General features: G+C 39.3%; 1 protein-coding gene across 2 annotated transcripts in view; it reads left to right on the top strand.

Annotated features, from left to right (window-relative positions):
- Positions 1-1,722: 1,722 nt before the first annotated feature.
- smarca2 (SWI/SNF related BAF chromatin remodeling complex subunit ATPase 2) overlaps positions 1,723-17,605 on the top strand; it is a 63,931-nt gene continuing 48,048 nt past the window's right edge. For both annotated transcript variants that reach the window (XM_069682484.1, XM_069682485.1), the window contains exons 1-11: positions 1,723-1,802; positions 3,306-3,569; positions 4,047-4,176; positions 4,416-4,814; positions 5,474-5,575; positions 8,261-8,513; positions 10,429-10,555; positions 11,028-11,201; positions 12,162-12,335; positions 13,849-14,019; positions 15,304-15,354. In XM_069682484.1, coding sequence (XP_069538585.1) covers positions 3,336-3,569; positions 4,047-4,176; positions 4,416-4,814; positions 5,474-5,575; positions 8,261-8,513; positions 10,429-10,555; positions 11,028-11,201; positions 12,162-12,335; positions 13,849-14,019; positions 15,304-15,354 — 1,815 coding nt within the window. In that variant the 5' untranslated portion in view covers positions 1,723-1,802; positions 3,306-3,335. The remainder of the gene's footprint in view (positions 1,803-3,305; positions 3,570-4,046; positions 4,177-4,415; positions 4,815-5,473; positions 5,576-8,260; positions 8,514-10,428; positions 10,556-11,027; positions 11,202-12,161; positions 12,336-13,848; positions 14,020-15,303; positions 15,355-17,605) is intronic.

Genomic DNA, 17,605 nt, shown 5'->3' with positions numbered 1-17,605 from the left:
TAACAGGTCTGTCAAGTTTGAACAAATGACTTTAAAAGATGTGTTTCCTTGCCTGATTTTAATCTAAACGCATTCTGAAGCCATAAATCGAGGAGAGGATGTACAGAGAATTTTCAATATTAACACAATTCAGTCCTGAAACAGGTTCTAGTTATGATATTTATTGGACTTTATTTAGAGAACCACTTGATGTAAATGCAGACAAATTCTGAACTGTACATTGTTGAAAGAACAGGCAGAAAAAATAATCGCTCTGTCAAGTTTAAACAAACTAATTATGTAGTAAAAACAGCGTTATCTTTTCATGATGAAAACAAAACAAAGGTTCTGATATCAGAAGGATGCAAATGGAGCCTGACTAAACCTGTGAGTTATTTGCATGGTTTGCCTTTGAAACTCCGCGTTGCTATCATCAGACTTTCTAGGTTGTGTATGTAAATGAGAGCTAACACTCAGTCACTCTGCACTTGACATGTTTGTTTAGAGCTCAGAGGTCTGTGGGCATTCATTACCTGCCTGCAGGTGTTTCTGAGTTACAGCGCAGAGCTGCAGAAGCAACCAGGCAAGGGCTGGTCACTGCTGCCATCTAGTGTTCAATTTTTTTTAAGTATTCTTTAGAACATGTCTGGATTTCCCTCTCAATAGTTGCTTCATATAAAGTTTGAAAGAAATATTTCTAAACCTAAAAATTTAACAGCATCACAAAATTTGTCTTTTCTTATCTTCTTTTTTCCCTTTATGATGCTGACAATAGTAAATATTAGTCACACAAGTTTTTTGGCTTCATCATTTCTTTAACTGTAAACATAATATTTGCATTTAGCACCTACATAATCTTTAAATGACAAGAATGAACAACATGCATGAGGATTTTCAAATATAAGGCTCCTTTTTTAATGTAGGTTACTTGTCTGATTATTTTATTTTGGACATAACAAAATCTCATTTATATTACCTTTTTATTTAAATTTGATAATGTTTTTTATTTTTAATTTATTTATATTTTATATAAAATGGTGCAACTTTCTTCACCTGTGGCTTACAAATCAGATCCAATCAATCAATATTTAATAGATAAAGCAAAAAAAAAAAGTCCTGCATTCATACTTGCTTGTTAAGTAAAACTTCAGACATATTTTTAGCAGCATGAAGTTATTTTGTCAAAAGTGTTCTCTTAGCTAAAGGGTCACACTCTATGTTATTAGTGGAATAATTTTCTCTCTTAAATTCAGTTGGTGATGTCGAGTATTCATTCCGCAGAATATGTCTGTCATCCCCTTAATATCTGTGTTGCTAACCTAAAAATAGCTAAAGCAAGTAGCAAATAAGATTTATTTATTTATTGTTAGAAGCAGGAAAAGGAATTAGCAATGAAAAGCACTTCAAAACCTCAAAATTTGCACTGGTGCTAAATCTAGAATTAAACACAAGTTATTACAATGTGACTTTATTTTTTATCATGGCGGAGGACCAAAAATATCTCCATATTTAATCAAACTATCACAAAACTATCGTATTGTTTGCAGTCATGGCCACTGAACCAGAAAGTTACAGTAATGCTTACAGGGCACATAACACACCCAAGAAACAACATAAGACGATTGGCGTGTAATACAGCCAATCACTGGGAAGGTAGGCGGGACTTCCGGTGACATTGACAAATCAGTAATGGCGACACGAGAGAAAGTTTAATATGTCAGCAAAACAACACCGAGGGGGAGTGAACTTATGGACAGCAGTCATATTTTGATGAAACATTATAATTTTTACCCGATTGTGTGCAGTTACAGTTCAGCCGAAAGGTAAAATGACTACCAGCGCTTTGTTTTTGATAGATAAAGACATGTAACCACTCCGTGTACTGCTAACTGTCCAAACTTTCTGACATGGGCACAGTTCGCAAGCAGGAGGTTTTGTAACCGAAGCCTGAGCCTCCCGGACTAGCTAGCAGGCTAGTGGCTATGCTAACTAACGTCTGCTAGCCGTTAGCGGAGTTCCTTAAAGGTCGCGCGATGCAGACAGTCTACCGTCCGTATTATATGTACTGTTGAGCTATGTACGTCTAAATTTAACAATAAAGGAAATATTTGGCTCTGAAAAAATGTCATCGAGGTCATGCCAGGAGCTTGATTGTCACATAAACTTTGATTTTGCCTGCATATCCGTGATGGCCACCAGTTTTTTGGGGAAGCCATGATCCAATCAGAGTTAGTTCTACGGAGTAATCGTTTCCAAGCTAATATCACTGTAACTGTACAGGAATGGTCATAAAACAACGGTTAAACGCTAACGCTAGATCAATTACATAGCCTTTATCGCATTATGTACTTTGTATCTAATCGTAAATTGATTGATTTAGACATTTTTTAGAAAAACTGACCCTCTAAGTACAGTTGTTTTAGACGGTGGTCGTAATTACACTATTGACAGCCCTACTATTAATTGTCAGAGATGTGTCATATTGTGTGATTAAAAGTAAAAAGTTAATGTCTTGAAAGTGTAGGTCAGGCTGATTATGTGCATTTGGGCACAAGTCTTGTGCACCACTCGCTCTAGGGGTTGACAGCAGGAAATAATCGATTGACAGTTTCTAGTTTGAAAAGAGAAAGTGGTCCGTCAGACTGATAATAAAGTGTGCAGTGATGGCACAGTCATCAGACAAAACCATAAAAGATTTGCTGACTTTGTTAACTTTGACGTGCATTATATCCAGTACCAATAAGGAATTTTAACCATTATAATTTTTTTTACACATTACATATGTTGTTAATCTATGCAACCAGGATGACTCCTGATTTAAGTATTCTTCAAGTGTTAAGTACTATAAAATGCTATAAATTACTCTGCTTTGTTGTAAGAATTTTATAATGGAGGACTTGTGTACAAATAATACACATAACACATCAGAATTTTTAAAATCCCTCTGAATTTTAACACATTTGCACCTGAAGCAGATATTTTTGAGTGTGCAATGTTTATTATTAAAATGAATGAAAGATAATGTACACTTAAATAATACAGAGACGGGTGCACCTATAAAATATATAATCCTCTAATGAAAATGCAGAGTTATAGTGCATTTTTTACACTGCCACAGATTAGTTAGTTTAATCCATTGATTATTTATCTGCCTGTTTTAAAGGAAAGTAATACCCACTATTTAACATACTTAATACTTGAAACACTGCTCCAAAACAGAAAAGCGCAGACATCTAAAGCAGATAGTATTATGCATTATGTTTTATTGTGTTTTTAGAGTTGCATTGTTAATTTGGCATTCGTATCCTCTTTTTTTTTCTTTGAAGCTGTCTGGAGTCCTTCCAGCAGTTCAGTAGATGTCCACCCCTTCAGACACTTCAGGTGGTATGTCCCATCCTGGCCCTTCTCCGGGGGCAGGTCTGTCCCCAGGGCCCATCTTGGGCCCCAGCCCTGGACCGGACCCCTCCCCAGGCTCTGTTCACAGTATGATGGGACCAAGTCCTGGACCTGGAACACCAAATGCACCTCATGGCATGCAGGGCCAGGGACAAAGTGAATACTCTCAGGATGCAATGTATCCTATGCACAAGGTATAGTGGGCCTACTGTTATTTAATGTCTTTTAATGCCACATCTGCACAGGGCCAGCATTGAACTACTTATTTTATAACTGTGTGATGTCTTCAACAGGCTTAGTTGTTGAAGCTTGGCACAAAAGTGTGACTAATGAAATCTGCCTGACCAATATACTGTATCAAATTATTTTCACATACTGCAGATATGTTGCATTTCTGCTAGAGTGTTTTTAATGTTCTTCTGAGATATTTATTGTTAAGCTGCAGCATCTGATCAATTTTGTATACATGTAGCATGTAACGGGTATAACCTCCGAGTCGTCTAAACTACCCCTGTAGCCCACTGTTCGCCTTTTGCCAGAGTTATGCCATATACATATCAAGAACAAAGTGTTCAGTTGTTGATTTCATGGTTGCTTTAGAAATGACAGCTTTGGGAAAAATTAAGTGTACAAAATCAATTAAACTAAAATCTTTTGTTGTGCTTTTTCAGACAATGGAGGGGATGAATGAGAAGACCATGGCAGATGCGATGCACTTCGGTCACATGAAAGGCGTGGGGATGAGATCTCTGCATAGTGGTATGGGGCCTCCACAAAGTCCTATGGACCAGCACAGCCAAGGTATCTTCTCTATTTGTTCCTAACACTAAAAGCTTTCTAAGTGGTCAGAATTAATTCTGGTTATGTATTTAATTTAATCTTGTAATAAGTCTTTAGGATTAGAAACCTGATCAGTACTTTTAGGTCGTGGTTTCCAACCTGTTTGGCTTGTGTAACCCTTAAACAGCATCTCTTTATCGCTCCATATGTCTACAGATTATAGCTACATTTACCATTTTTTCTCTTCCTGTCTGCTGTAGGATACATGTCCCCCCATCCTTCCCCCATGAGTGTCCATGAGCATTCCTCTAGTCCCATGTCAGGAGGTGGAGGTGGTGGGGGACCCACACCGCCCCACATTCCCCCCACCCAGCCAGGCCCAATGATGTCCATGGATCCTCAGGGAGCCATGCCCAACATGAGCCAGCAGGGCCGAGGACCTTCTGCCTTCAGTCCGGTCCAGCTGCAGCAGCTCAGAGCTCAGATCCTGGCCTACAAAATCCTGGGCCGTGGCCAACCCCTGCCTGAAAACCTGCAACTGGCTGTTCAGGGCAAGAGGAGTCTACCCACAATGCAACAGCAGCAGCATCAGCATCAACAACAGCAGCAGCAGCAGCAACAACAGGCCCCCAGTGCTAGTCCTTACAACAGGCCCCCAGGTAAGAAGACATAGCTTTGCGATGTTTGATATTGTAGGTTGTTTTGCTTTTATTAATTGAATGTATATTGTCTTGTTACAGTGAAAGGTCCTTAAAGCTCACAGTGTAAATCTGAACCAGAATTTGGATTGTATTTTTGTGTGACTTTGTGATCCGATGAAACAGAGAATAACTTGTGTGACACTTTAATATGAGCCCTGTGTCCTCCATGTGAGCCAGGAAACCTGAAAACACAGATGCTTCATACCTCAGTGCTGCCAACATTTTGACCAGAGAGCACCCACACCTGTAATGCAACCTGGCAGTTTATATAGCCTGGCATGGACAGTGTGTCAGCTTGCATTGACAAGGGAAATCATATTATGAATCTAAATCATTCTCAGGTGTCCGAAACATTTTATGGTAAAAATCCTGATTTTGTTGCATGCAAATCAAACAACCAACCAAACCACTTCAAAAGCATTTAAATGAAGAAAAGTTTCAAGAAGCTACAACAAACTAAGAATAAAATTAAATCATTTTATGCAAACAGAGGCTACCATCCCATCATAGATCAACTTTATTAGTTTATTCACATAACAGTCTCAGATAATTTTACATTACAACTACAAAATGTAAGCTAGTACTTTACAAACTATGAATTGTTACTGTGTTTAAAGGTATGTCGATGGCCCCTATGGGTGGTCCCCAGTCGAGTCCCTGCCCTACACCAGCCATGCAAGGTCACAATCAAAGCACAGGACCCAAGCCCTGGTCTGAAGGTAAGTGAGCACTTTAAACGTTTAAATGGTGACCACTTGAGCTTTAGAGTTAAAATCCAGTGTAAGATCAGAGGGGTCTGTTGGCGGAAATAAATAATATCTTTGTTAGAATGTTTTCATTGGTGTATAAACACCCGCAAATAAGAAAGGTTTTAGTTGCCTAAGAAAATATGATCACATTATTTTTTTTCTGTATTCATCAATGTTAATATTTATCACGATATAGGATTTGTTAAAGGAGTGTCTTAAAAAAGAAAGAAGCCTGGAGAAACAAGACAGTTCAATGGTTAAACTTTAGAATACAGTTTATTAACATGTGCTTTAGGTATTCACACAGTTGTCATGGAATTTTGAGGCATTATTCTTTCTTTTTAAAAGTAATAATAATAATAATAAACGTTGTTTATGTTGCACAGTTACAAAATGCTTTACCATAAGAAGAGTGCACTTTTAAAACACAACTTATCACATTTTAAACACAAAGAGAATAAAAACAAACAAACATTATTTAACACAAATGGAATCACTGTAAGTGAAGGTTTTTAAAAGTATATTAAAAGAAAATTAATAACTAAGATTAATAACACAGGAGGTCAGGAGGGGTTTCTAGCTGACATTGTTCATCAAGTTTTTTGAACAAGGGCCTAATTATCCACAGAGGTCTCCTCCTCTTCAGACATTTTATATATTTAAAACCAGTAAAAACACTAAACAAAGTTTCAGTCTCAGGTTAAAAATCAGTGTCTCTCCAACGCTCTACTGGAGGATTCAGGCTTGAAGACGAGAGGATGAGGGAAGTTATTACCAATTGGTTGCAGTCTCCAACCTCACCACTAGATGCCACTGACTCTTTCACACTGCTCCCTTAACTGCATGTGTGGACTAAAGCCACAGTGGGCTTCATTAGCTGTGACTTACAATACACCTTTTTTTTTAATCATCAGTTTTAAGACTAACCAGGACACACCCAGCTGTTTGATGTGGAGTCTTACATCAGACTCTCTTTGAAAGGAGACCAAAGTGAATTCTCTGAAGCTGCACGAGATGGTGTAGTAAGATGTTGCAATCCGAGGTGGAGATGAAATATGGTGTAACAGCTCTGCCTTTGAAGACACCCACATTATTTTCTGTTGCTAAGATGGCCCCAAAACACAATTTGCATATGTTGCTGGTCATCTGGACAGCTCCCTCAGAACAAAAACCATTTTCTCTGAAAGGCTGTAAACAAGTGAAGAGCCAGGGGGTGTTGATGAAGACAAACATCCTCACTGTGAGTCATAAATGACGATAACAACACACACTGTAATTTTATGCAAATTCATGCAAAATATAGTGTTTAATGAATGTTATTGTCAAATCAAATCCCAGTAGGACGAGACATAGAAGTCTTCAACTCTCAAATCTGTTTTGTCAAGCAGTTATTTCCAGTTCATTTTTCTCTGGGGGCATTTAACAGATTCTTTGATTTCCAGGCTTTTGAAGCAAGTTTATTTTTTTTTAAATGAATGTACCTTAAGTGAATTTCCCTTTGGGGATCAATGAAGTTATTGTTATTGTTAAACTAAGGGTGTCTGGTAAAGGGATCTAAGCTGTCAGTTAAATTAAAGGATTTATCCACCTCCAAAAGATGTTTTCCAGAGAACCATCCCTGTTGTCTGTTATAATGTACCACACTGTTTACAAACACACACAAACACACCATCAGCAGCAATTACAGGCTTTTCCCAGGTCTCTGCATCTGTCACACAACACACAAAGTGTATTTGGAAATCTTGTTTTTTAAAACAGATCATGTAGCATAAATTACTCCTCATAATTTATATGGATAATGAGAGTTTACAGCTCTGACATGATGGGCAGGGGCAGGCGATATGGGAACAATGATACAGCAAAATATGCTATATGAAACAAGATGTTTGCCTTCTCTGTCTGGTGTCTTGAGGCAGATATTTTCTTGTCCTAACTACAAATCAAACACAGCAGTCTTTCACAGTTTACCCATATAGGTATAGGTTAGTAGTAGATTATACAAATGGGTTAATTGTTGTAAAATGTTGAGAGAAAAGCAAAAATAGTAGTCAAAAAAACTACAAAAACATCCCAAATCCCACTGAGCTCAACTTAAAGCTGAATAAATAGATAAAATATTTAGTGAAAAGAACATTAGGCCCTGGAAGGATCTCTGAATGCAAATTGGTCCCCAGATAAGGAACCAAGCTTAAAGTCATTTTAAAGATGTTCAGGTCTAGATTAAGGACAGCCCATGGAGGGATTAGGTAACCCCCCGCCTGACCAGTAACGTTATGAGCAGGTGCAGGTATCTGTCTGTGAAAGTGAGAAAAGTACAGGTGCTTTTCATATAGCTCAGGAAAGCCTGGCTGGTATTTACCTGCTTACCAAAGTGTGGGTGAACAACATTTATTTCTCTGGAGATCTGCCCATGTCCAGCCCTGTGAAAAGCTGCAGAGTCTACATGCAAAATTCAAGGCACATACAGTCGATCTGTTATAATGTACTAGAGAAATAAAGCCTCTATTATAATTTAAAACTAAGCCAAAATGTATCACCAGCACGCCATGTTTTCGTTATCTGAACCAAAAGTGCTTCCTCTGCTGTTAGGATAATTGCTAGTATATTAATATAAAATAATTCGACCCAATAACAGACAAAACCTTTGTTCTCTAGGTCAGGGTGGTGAAAATCAAGCCAATGCTCAAAAACACCTCACACCTGTTGCCAGTGGACGTCCGTCTCCAGCTCCCCCTCAGGCCTCTGCTGTGCCAGCTGGACCCATGCCGGGCAGCTCAGTGACCCCGCAGCCTCCCGGGCAGCAGGTGTCCCCCATGCTCCAGATGCAGCAGAAGCAGAACCGCATCACGCCCATCCAGAAGCCCCAGGGCTTGGACCCTGTGGGGATCCTGCAAGAGAGAGAATACAGGTACTTATCTTTGATAACCATTTTAACACTGTTATCATTGCACAGTGCTGCACAGAAACACTGTGTGAACATACATTTTATAGACAATCTTGACAACCTCCCTTGGCTAATTTGAATAACATTTAATCCTTAAACCAGTCTTTAAATTGGCATCTTCAAATATGAGGCAGTTTACAAATGGATGGTATTGTCTTTAATTTGAGGATAAAAGGATAAAATACCTCCTTTCCACTGATCACAAACTGTTGAGAGTTTAAATACAAGATAATGAGCTTATTTGGGCACAGTAGAGAGCAACATTGCAAAGATGTTCAAAGGATAACTTCGGGATTTTTCAACCTAGACCCTATTTTCCCGTGTGTTTGTGTGTAAGTGACTAGTGGAGACAACAATTATTGAAATCGATCCAGTATTCAGGGAGGGAGCACCGGCCGGCAGCTGCAAAATGAGATACAATGTAACTAAACGGGGCGCTGCGCATATGCCAATATGCCACTAACACACAAACACATTAGAAAATAGGGTCTAGGTTGAAAAATCACGAAGTTATCCTTTAAATTACGGACCGAAGCTCCATCTGAGTCCTACAAACACAACAGACCAACATTAAACTGCTTATTTATTCCATTTTAAAAATATTTTCTTTTTGTTTTACTGTGTTGAAATAATTAAAGATAAAACTGATCCTAAAGATGTGCATAGACTGGTGTAGATTTTGATGATTGTTGTGCACCTTCCCCTATTTAATGTTGGCGTACGTATGCTGTTGTTTTCTTTTTGGGGTAATGCATTCTTTCAAATGTTTGCAATATACAAATATGCCCCCATCCACTTTATTTAATGTAAATACTGTTAGATTTAAACTGTTACTTGACTGGTTGACGGAGGCATAAATCCTAAAGGCAGTTTTTCATGATTTCAGGCTGATATTGCCTCTTTATTAATTCTGTGTCCCTCATAGAAAGACAAATATTTACAATGTGACCCTAACCAGTCAGATTGATGCTCTGAATTTAATAAAAAATCATGTCCACGCCTGACAGATTGCTTTAATAATGTGAGGAACATTTTGTGTTGGAGCGCAGGTGGTTTTTGGCACAGGACCTGTGCACACACAATCACAACACACGCTGTTATCGTCTGTGATATCAGTTATCAGGCTGAGAGGCGGCCGATGGAGATATGATGAAGTCTCACAGACCCGGATCTCGCTACAGATCCTCAGGCTTGTTTTTCTGTGTAAAACTTTAGGGCTCTTGTTTTGATGGTCTTGTCTTGGTGCTCTCAGATCACCCCTCACAAGCTGCGTTGGTCAGGAAAAGCTCAGAGACAAGAGCAAGTTGACCTCCCTTTAACCCATCAGTCCAATTAGGACATCTGAACACACTGTACCCTGAGTGCTACTATGGTGCAATAAATTAGTAATAAACATCTAAGCCTGCTGACAGCTGTATAATCAAAACAATACAATCAGAGCTTTTAGCAAAGTTCCCCTTTGCTTAGTATAGATGATGTAAGCTCCATGAGTATGGTATAAAACATTCAGGCTCCTCTGTATAGTTTCTCTGCCCCTTCAACTTCAGCTGCAAATAATGTCCTTGGTGTGATTCTGTACCATCATTCCCCTCGCTTCCCCCGTGTTTCCTCTTCCAGAAAAGCAATCATTGCTGCCTTAATCATTTGATTGGCACTTGGAAAACTAAGGAAACTATGCTTGACTAAACCTTAAAAGTTTTACTGCTCAATATTATCCATTTTAAAGAAATTGAGGCTAACTGAAGTTCGGAGAGGAAGAGAAAGTTCTGATGAGGTTTAGATTGTGTTGTCTAACAAACGCTTATATTCCAAGTGCGCATTTATTATATGGTCCCTCAAGGGTAGTTGTTTGACTTCCCATCTTCATAATGTTCCTCAGACTGCAGGCTCGGATTGCACATCGAATCCAGGAGCTGGAGAGTTTGCCAGGATCTCTGCCCCCTGACCTGAGGACTAAAGCCACTGTGGAGCTCAAGGCTCTACGTCTGCTCAACTTCCAGCGGCAGGTACGCAGAAGTGTCATGTTCAAAGTGACCGCACAAAGTGGGTTTACTCTTTTATTATCTAAGAAAGCAAAAGGGCTCAAAGAGTGATTTCATTCTGCATAATAACGCATTTTACACAGATTTAATATCTTCTGATATGTAGACAGTTTAGCTGTTGAAATAACTGAGGCTTGATAGTTGTTGCAGTTAGTCTCCTGTTTTATCTGCAGGGATTACAACTCAATTACTTTATGCTTATTAAATATCATCGTAGTTAAATTCAGTTTAATCATGTTTTGTTTTTTGCCTTACACCACCTCCAGATTCTTAATATCTTCTTCTGAGGTTCACCAGCAACCTCTCATCGCCATATATTAGTCAAAAATGTTCTAGTTGTTTTTACATGGCCTCAGTCCATTAAAAGCCTCATTCGATGCGACAGTATCAAGATACCCAGAAATGAGATCTGATGTTTAACCTGTCGTACCTTCAGCTGAGACAGGACGTGGTGGCGTGCATGAGGCGAGACACCACCCTGGAGACGGCCCTCAATTCGAAGGCTTACAGGCGCAGCAAGCGGCAGACGCTGAGGGAGGCCCGCATGACCGAGAAGCTGGAGAAACAGCAGAAGCTCGAGCAGGAGAAGAAGCGCAGGCAGAAACATCAGGTGAAGAAAATTAGAGTTTGTATATGAGAACAACCTTGTTTCATTCATGGTTGAGAATCGAAAACAGTTGAAGGGGAACGTAGCGGGTTTGTAGACTACTGTCACTGTTTGTTTTTTTGGATCTGGGAGTCACCATACTTTCAAATTAATCAATCAAATCAAATTTTATTTTTATAGCACCAAAAAAGAGGGAGGGAGGGAGGGTACTTTGACGTGAGGGTGGATATGCATTGTTACACCTCTATCCTGACTGACAGGTTGCTGTGGTAGCAACTTGTTAATCAGAAGGCAGATATGCTTTGTTGTCTATTTGACTTTAAATTGGACTATTTTTTACAAGATGACCATCATACTGTTTTGAAGAAGACTTAAAACCAGTGATTGAGATCATAAACTCTTTAGGACAATGTTCACTGAGATGATTAGCAAAGTGAGAAGTAAGTTCATTTCTGATAGACTGCTATACATTTGGATTCCTTTTTCCCCTACTAGCCATTAGAAGAATGCAGGTTCCGTTTTGTCTTCACTTTTCTAACCCTTAGACTACGTCCACTTCTATGTTCTATCTGTGTGTTGGACCAGTACAGCAACAGCACTGTTTTTCCAACAACATTTGTTGGCTGTTGCATCTATTCTCCTTGAACTCCCTGTAAACTGGTGCTGGTATGATAGAAAATACAACCGCCAATCACTATTACTTTGAGTTTATGATTTCTGCAAGCTTCAACTGACAAAAGTAAAGATGAAGAGAAGAGAAAACATAAAAACAGACATCACTAGTCCATTTTTGACAGTGGACAGCCACAGTCAAAACAAATTTAACACCATCAGAAAGCTGAAGGTTTCAAAGCAACACTCCCTCCATGCTGAAATGAATTCATCTAAAGTGGAGCCTGACAAGAACGCCAAGTTGTCAAAATAGTATAAAAACCTCAACCAGTTCTATGATTTGTTTTTCAGGAGTATCTCAACAGCATCCTTCAGCATGCAAAAGACTTCAAAGAGTACCACCGCTCAGTGTCGGGTAAAATGCAGAAACTCACCAGAGCCATCGCCACCTGGCACACCAACACCGAGCGGGAACAGAAGAAGGAGACCGAGAGGATCGAGAAGGAGAGGATGAGGAGACTCATGGTGAGGACCTGAGTGTCAAAATATGTTATATATACAGCTGTACACTTTTCATGTCTGTCTCTGCTTATAAAACATTTATTTTAAACCATCAGAAATCAGTTTTTACTACTGATTTATTTTGGCTTTTTGTTTTGAATGAAGTTGCAGCTAAGTGAGTGAGTTGGCCTTCTTTTACACACACACACACACACACACACACACACACACACACACACACACAATCAACAGCACAAGACAGACTTGGTAAACATGATACACAAAGTGACGACAGCGCTCAAGACTAAAAGGATAACCCCAAAAACAAGATAAAATATACATTCAGTAAAGAACAAAGTGAATAAAAACAAGGTAAATAAAAATAAGACAACATATGCAGATATCCATAAGTAGTTGATTGATAATACAGATATTTGCTGTATTGCTAAGACGTGTTGATCTCACTGATGGCTGCTGGGACGAAGCTATTTTTGTACCGCTTGGTTTTTACAGGCTGGTACCTTGTCCAGATGGAGGAAGCTGAAATTCTTCTACACATGTGGCAGTTCAGAACAAGCATCACACTTTGTTACCAGCTTAAGGGGCTTATACAGACATACTAATAGCAGTGTAATGTTTGCTTGAATGAAAGATGCATTTAGAAATTTCAAAGCTCTCCTTATATCCTACTCTGCTTGATAATGTTTTTTTCTTTCAGTGGCATACCGTCTTTGAAGTATCATAAAATCTGTGACACTAAACATTACACTGTGTGCACCTAAACAGGGATGCACTAATCTTACTTTTCTTTACCTGCAACAAACTGTGCACATTGGCAGATACAAAGCACTTTCTTAAACATGATCAAACTTTACAGTATTGTTTGGAATCATCATCTAAGTTTAATTTTATGATGCATCATGATATGTGTGAATTTTACCTGATAAAGGTCTGAGAACAGATTATAGTCAGATTATAGGATGTATGACTGTGGGTCTTTCACAGTCAGATTTCATGACATTGTCTTTTCACACATCAGGAGATTGTCTGTGTCAGACATGTTCTAACATACTGGATAAACTCCATGATGTTTAGATGAGGGATGGTGCTTGGGTAGATTGTGCAGGAGGATTTATTAGGATGGATTTATTAGAGTGGAAAGCAATATAGAGGCAAGAAGAAAAGAGTGCAAATCAAAACGCTCACATGCTCGCTGGGAGTTCTTCCTAAGCTTGCAGGGTAGAGTCTATCTTATGTCCGGTTCAACTGATTTGGACATTTGCATACTTGCATACATATCCTCTGAGAAATGTCTTGATGGGTTCAGGGTTGCACTGCATGGCTGAAAGGGTCTTACTAGAGCTTTGACAGTGAAGGAGACTAAGAAACAATATCTAACATGGACAGGTGTTTGCTTGTCCATTTGATAAAGTTAACTGTTGTATTGTATTGATGCATTAGCAGACCAGAGCTGCTTTTATATGTGTTATCCCAAGACTCTTCCTCTGTTAACCTCCTGTCGACATCCCCCGCTCAGGCAGAAGATGAGGAAGGCTACCGAAAACTTATCGACCAAAAGAAAGACAAGCGTCTGGCCTACTTGCTGCAGCAGACGGACGAATACGTGGCCAACCTCACCACCCTGGTGTACGAACACAAAGCTGCCCAGGCCGCCAAGGAGAAGAAGAGGAGGAAGAAGAAAAAGAAGGTAGGACAAGAAACGGTGGTGACAGGATGTGCTTCATGTTAATGGATGTCACATTTGTGTTGTGCTAGTTTCTGAAAAGCAAAGTGTGTCTCTAAGGTCAGGACTTTATATTGATGTTTTTCTCTATATTTCCTTTTGAGTGAAAAAAAAAAATACACGAAAAAAGGAACCCACAATGTTGTTAGTCCTTCTCTCCATGCTGTCTGGCCTTTGATGTAACAAGGACATATTGTTGTTGTTGCTCTCTTTGCCTGTCTCTCTCCTGCATCTCCTTCTATCCCATTTTCAGCCCATCCAGTCGAGGCAGATGGCTGTTCAACCTGAGTCTGGTTCTGCTCGAGGTTTCTGCCTGTTAAAAGGAAGTTTTTCTGCCAATGTGCCAAATGTTGCTAAGTGCTACTCATGGTGATTCATGTTGGGCCTCTCTTTAAATAACATAACAATCGGTTTAGACCTGCTCTTTTTGTAAAGTGTCTCGAGATAACTCTGATGATTGATTGATTTGATTTTCAGCTTCAAACCTTCTCTTTCCTCGTTAGACTTAGATATTATTTAGATGGGTCACAAATATGTGGTTTTATTTTAAAGATAAAATGAAAGAGATTTTTGGCCAACATACAGATTATAACGTGAGGCGTATATGCTTAGATGAAGTCAATCCAACCCTGAGTAGAAGCACTGACCACAGTGGCATGAAATTTATAATATCACACTTCATTATTTAGTTCATTTCAAGCATCTTCCAGAATGACAATGTGGTTATTGTCAAGCCTCACACGGCCACATCCACGTGATTCAAAGCTTTGATATGGTCTCAAACTGTGACACGGTGAGCTGAGAACCACCTCACCTAATTTCACACCTTCTAACAGAGAAGCAGAACTAATCACTGAACCTGCACCTGCAGACTCTCTGCAGAGATTCTGACACTGATGCCGGCTACTTGTAAAAGGTCTTTCTGTGGCGCATTATGCGTCACCTCTGCTGAGCATGTGTGATGATGATTCTGGAAAAAGCACCAAAAGAATAATCTTTATAGTAGCAACATGGAAGACAAGCCTCATGACCCGGACTAATTCTGTTGAAGAGCTCTTCCTTTGTGACTCTGCTCTTTAGCTGAGTAATGGATTAAATCATAAATAGCAGCCATAACCATTGTAGAGCCACCATCAGTGAGAGATGATGGTGTAACCTCTACTTTAAAAATACCCTGTTATATATAACAGCAACATGTGTGATGATTTGTTAGCTTAATGGGTTCATGTTTCTGTGTTTGATGTCAAGAAGGTGGATGGAGATGGAGAAGGCACCAGCGCCATTGGACCTGATGGAGAGGTGAGCTGCTGTAGTTAATGTTGTATTTCCCTTTTTGTTTGTTTTTGGCTGGACTGCAACAAAGCAGGGCCGGTCCTATACACATGAAAAACTGGCCCTGACTTGTTGAGTGAGTGAGGGGTGAAGCGACACCTTCAGTATGTTGAGTGTTGAAGTTTCTCCATTGGCTGTGGCATCAAGGTGAAAAGGTCCTGAATTAAGTCCTCTAAAGTAAAGTAGAGCTGGGAAATAAAACAATCTTCAAAGGGGACTGCTAAAAAATGTATGCTGATAACAATAACAAACTTTTTATGGCCATTTTTACTAATTATGGATAGATCTAACAACCTATCGCAGCAGAAAAACAGCCAGTCAGTATGTCTGACCCCCGCTTACTGAGTCGTTAGCTGCTTCCCAATTCAGGGGCTTGAATGACGTATTTCAAGGCTGATTGCGTCACAGCAGCGCGTCAAAGGCAGTCCTTTTTCAAAGGCTCCTTTAGATGCGGCCGACAAATGCGTCCTCCTTTTCCCGGGCCACAAAGGATCCATCGGGTGCATCATTCGCAGCCCAATGTATCCCAGGATTCATTGTGTGCCAATTCAAATGAGATGGCAGACTCTTAAACGGCAGAGGAATACACTTTAAATGTAAAAGTTATAATCAATCGAATAGATAGCGACACAGATATAAAAAAAAACCGAAAGAGGCCTTGAAACAAATTATTTCTAAAATAATAGGTTAAGTTACGTGACGTTAGTTATGATAACTTCCTGTTGCTAGGTGACAGGAGCTGAGTTTGGTGATGCAAGGTTAAGGAACAGCTGGTGACGCAAACAGGAATTCCTCCATACACCAGAACGTCTCGACTCTTCAGCCTCAGCGCTCTCTGCAGGCTATGAATGACTCATCCTCTGTAGACAGCGTCCTTTGAAGGATGCAGCCCCTGAATTGAGACACAGCTTATGAGTCATAAAGTACCCCAAATATTGATTGGTCGAGTGTTGGACTTTTCCCATTTTCTGTGGCTCTAAACATGAGTGGATCCTGAAGCACTTTCTCAGAAGGCTTTGAGCTTTGTTTATAATTACATGAAACTCTGTGGTGGGTATCGACTGATGGCTCTTGATGTATGAACAGCAAGGTTATTGTGTTAAATGATTGTTGAATATCTTGTAGGGCTGCTTGCTAAGTGTCAGCCAAACTTCAGTGGATGAAAAGAGTGTTAATCAATAACATTTTAAATAGTTGGTGAGAAAAAAGCCTTGGTACTTCAAGCATTTCCTGATTCTTTAAAATATAAAGAGATATTTAAATATATAACACAACTATTTTAGTTTGGGTCAGCCCTGAGTTTTTTTATTTTTTAATAGTTGATTGTGTGGATTTTGTTCTTCTTCAAATTAGATTAGTCAGGTCTTCTGTTGTTTTGAAGCATTTACCTTCTTGCTACTTTGTCTTGTGCTGTTGCAACCCCCAGATTTCCCCTCTGCAGATCAATAAAGAATGATCTTATCTTAAACAATTTGGAAAAAAGAAACCATAAAAATGAATTATTTACTTCTTAGTTTTTGTTATTTGCTTTAATCATTTTTAGTTTTGTCCAGTTCTCAGTTTAAATTTATCGAACTAATTACAGAATCAATGTGAAAATGTGAGTATGTGAAATAGTGATGGACCTACAGAGAGTTATCAACTAAATCTGCAGCTTCACTTGGTTTGAATGAGTTTCAGCTAATTTTTTTAGCTGTACGGTTCACAGCTTTACTAGTTTGGTTCACTCTTAACACTCCATAACAAATAACATTTTCAAAAGCAAATAAACACCACTGCTCACTCTGCTCACCAACAAATAAAGAGAGCAATAGGTCATCTAGCTATTGAGCACAGTGGACTATTTAGCAGCTTCAGAGACAGACATTTCCTCCAGGAGTTGGTGGAGTGAAAATATTGTACTTAGATTCGTCAGCTGGCAAGAAACAGGACTCTGCTGAACTACTGAATCTGTGTATTAGCTTCTGTTCACTAACAAGTTCACTATATCAACTAAATAGGTGATGGCATGTGATCGCAGCTTCGTCTCTGCTGCCCCTGAGTGCCTAAAAGTCTGTACCTGATTTTCAGATGGATCTCAGGCTTTAATTGCTCTTTGCCATTAGAGGGTTTTTAATGTTGTCAGTGAATGTTGTTATGATGATAATTATAGCTCTGCTGCTGTGAGACCAAACCTGCACCGTACCTCAGTCTTACAGCTATGCCCAGGCAGATATGA

The sequence above is a fragment of the Semicossyphus pulcher genome, unplaced genomic scaffold (genome assembly GCF_022749685.1).
Source record: "Semicossyphus pulcher isolate SPU_LCO1_2020_fin unplaced genomic scaffold, fSemPul1.0.p SCAF_6, whole genome shotgun sequence".
Lineage (NCBI taxonomy): Eukaryota > Metazoa > Chordata > Actinopteri > Labriformes > Labridae > Semicossyphus > Semicossyphus pulcher.
This window is presented reverse-complemented; position numbering and strand designations above follow the sequence as displayed.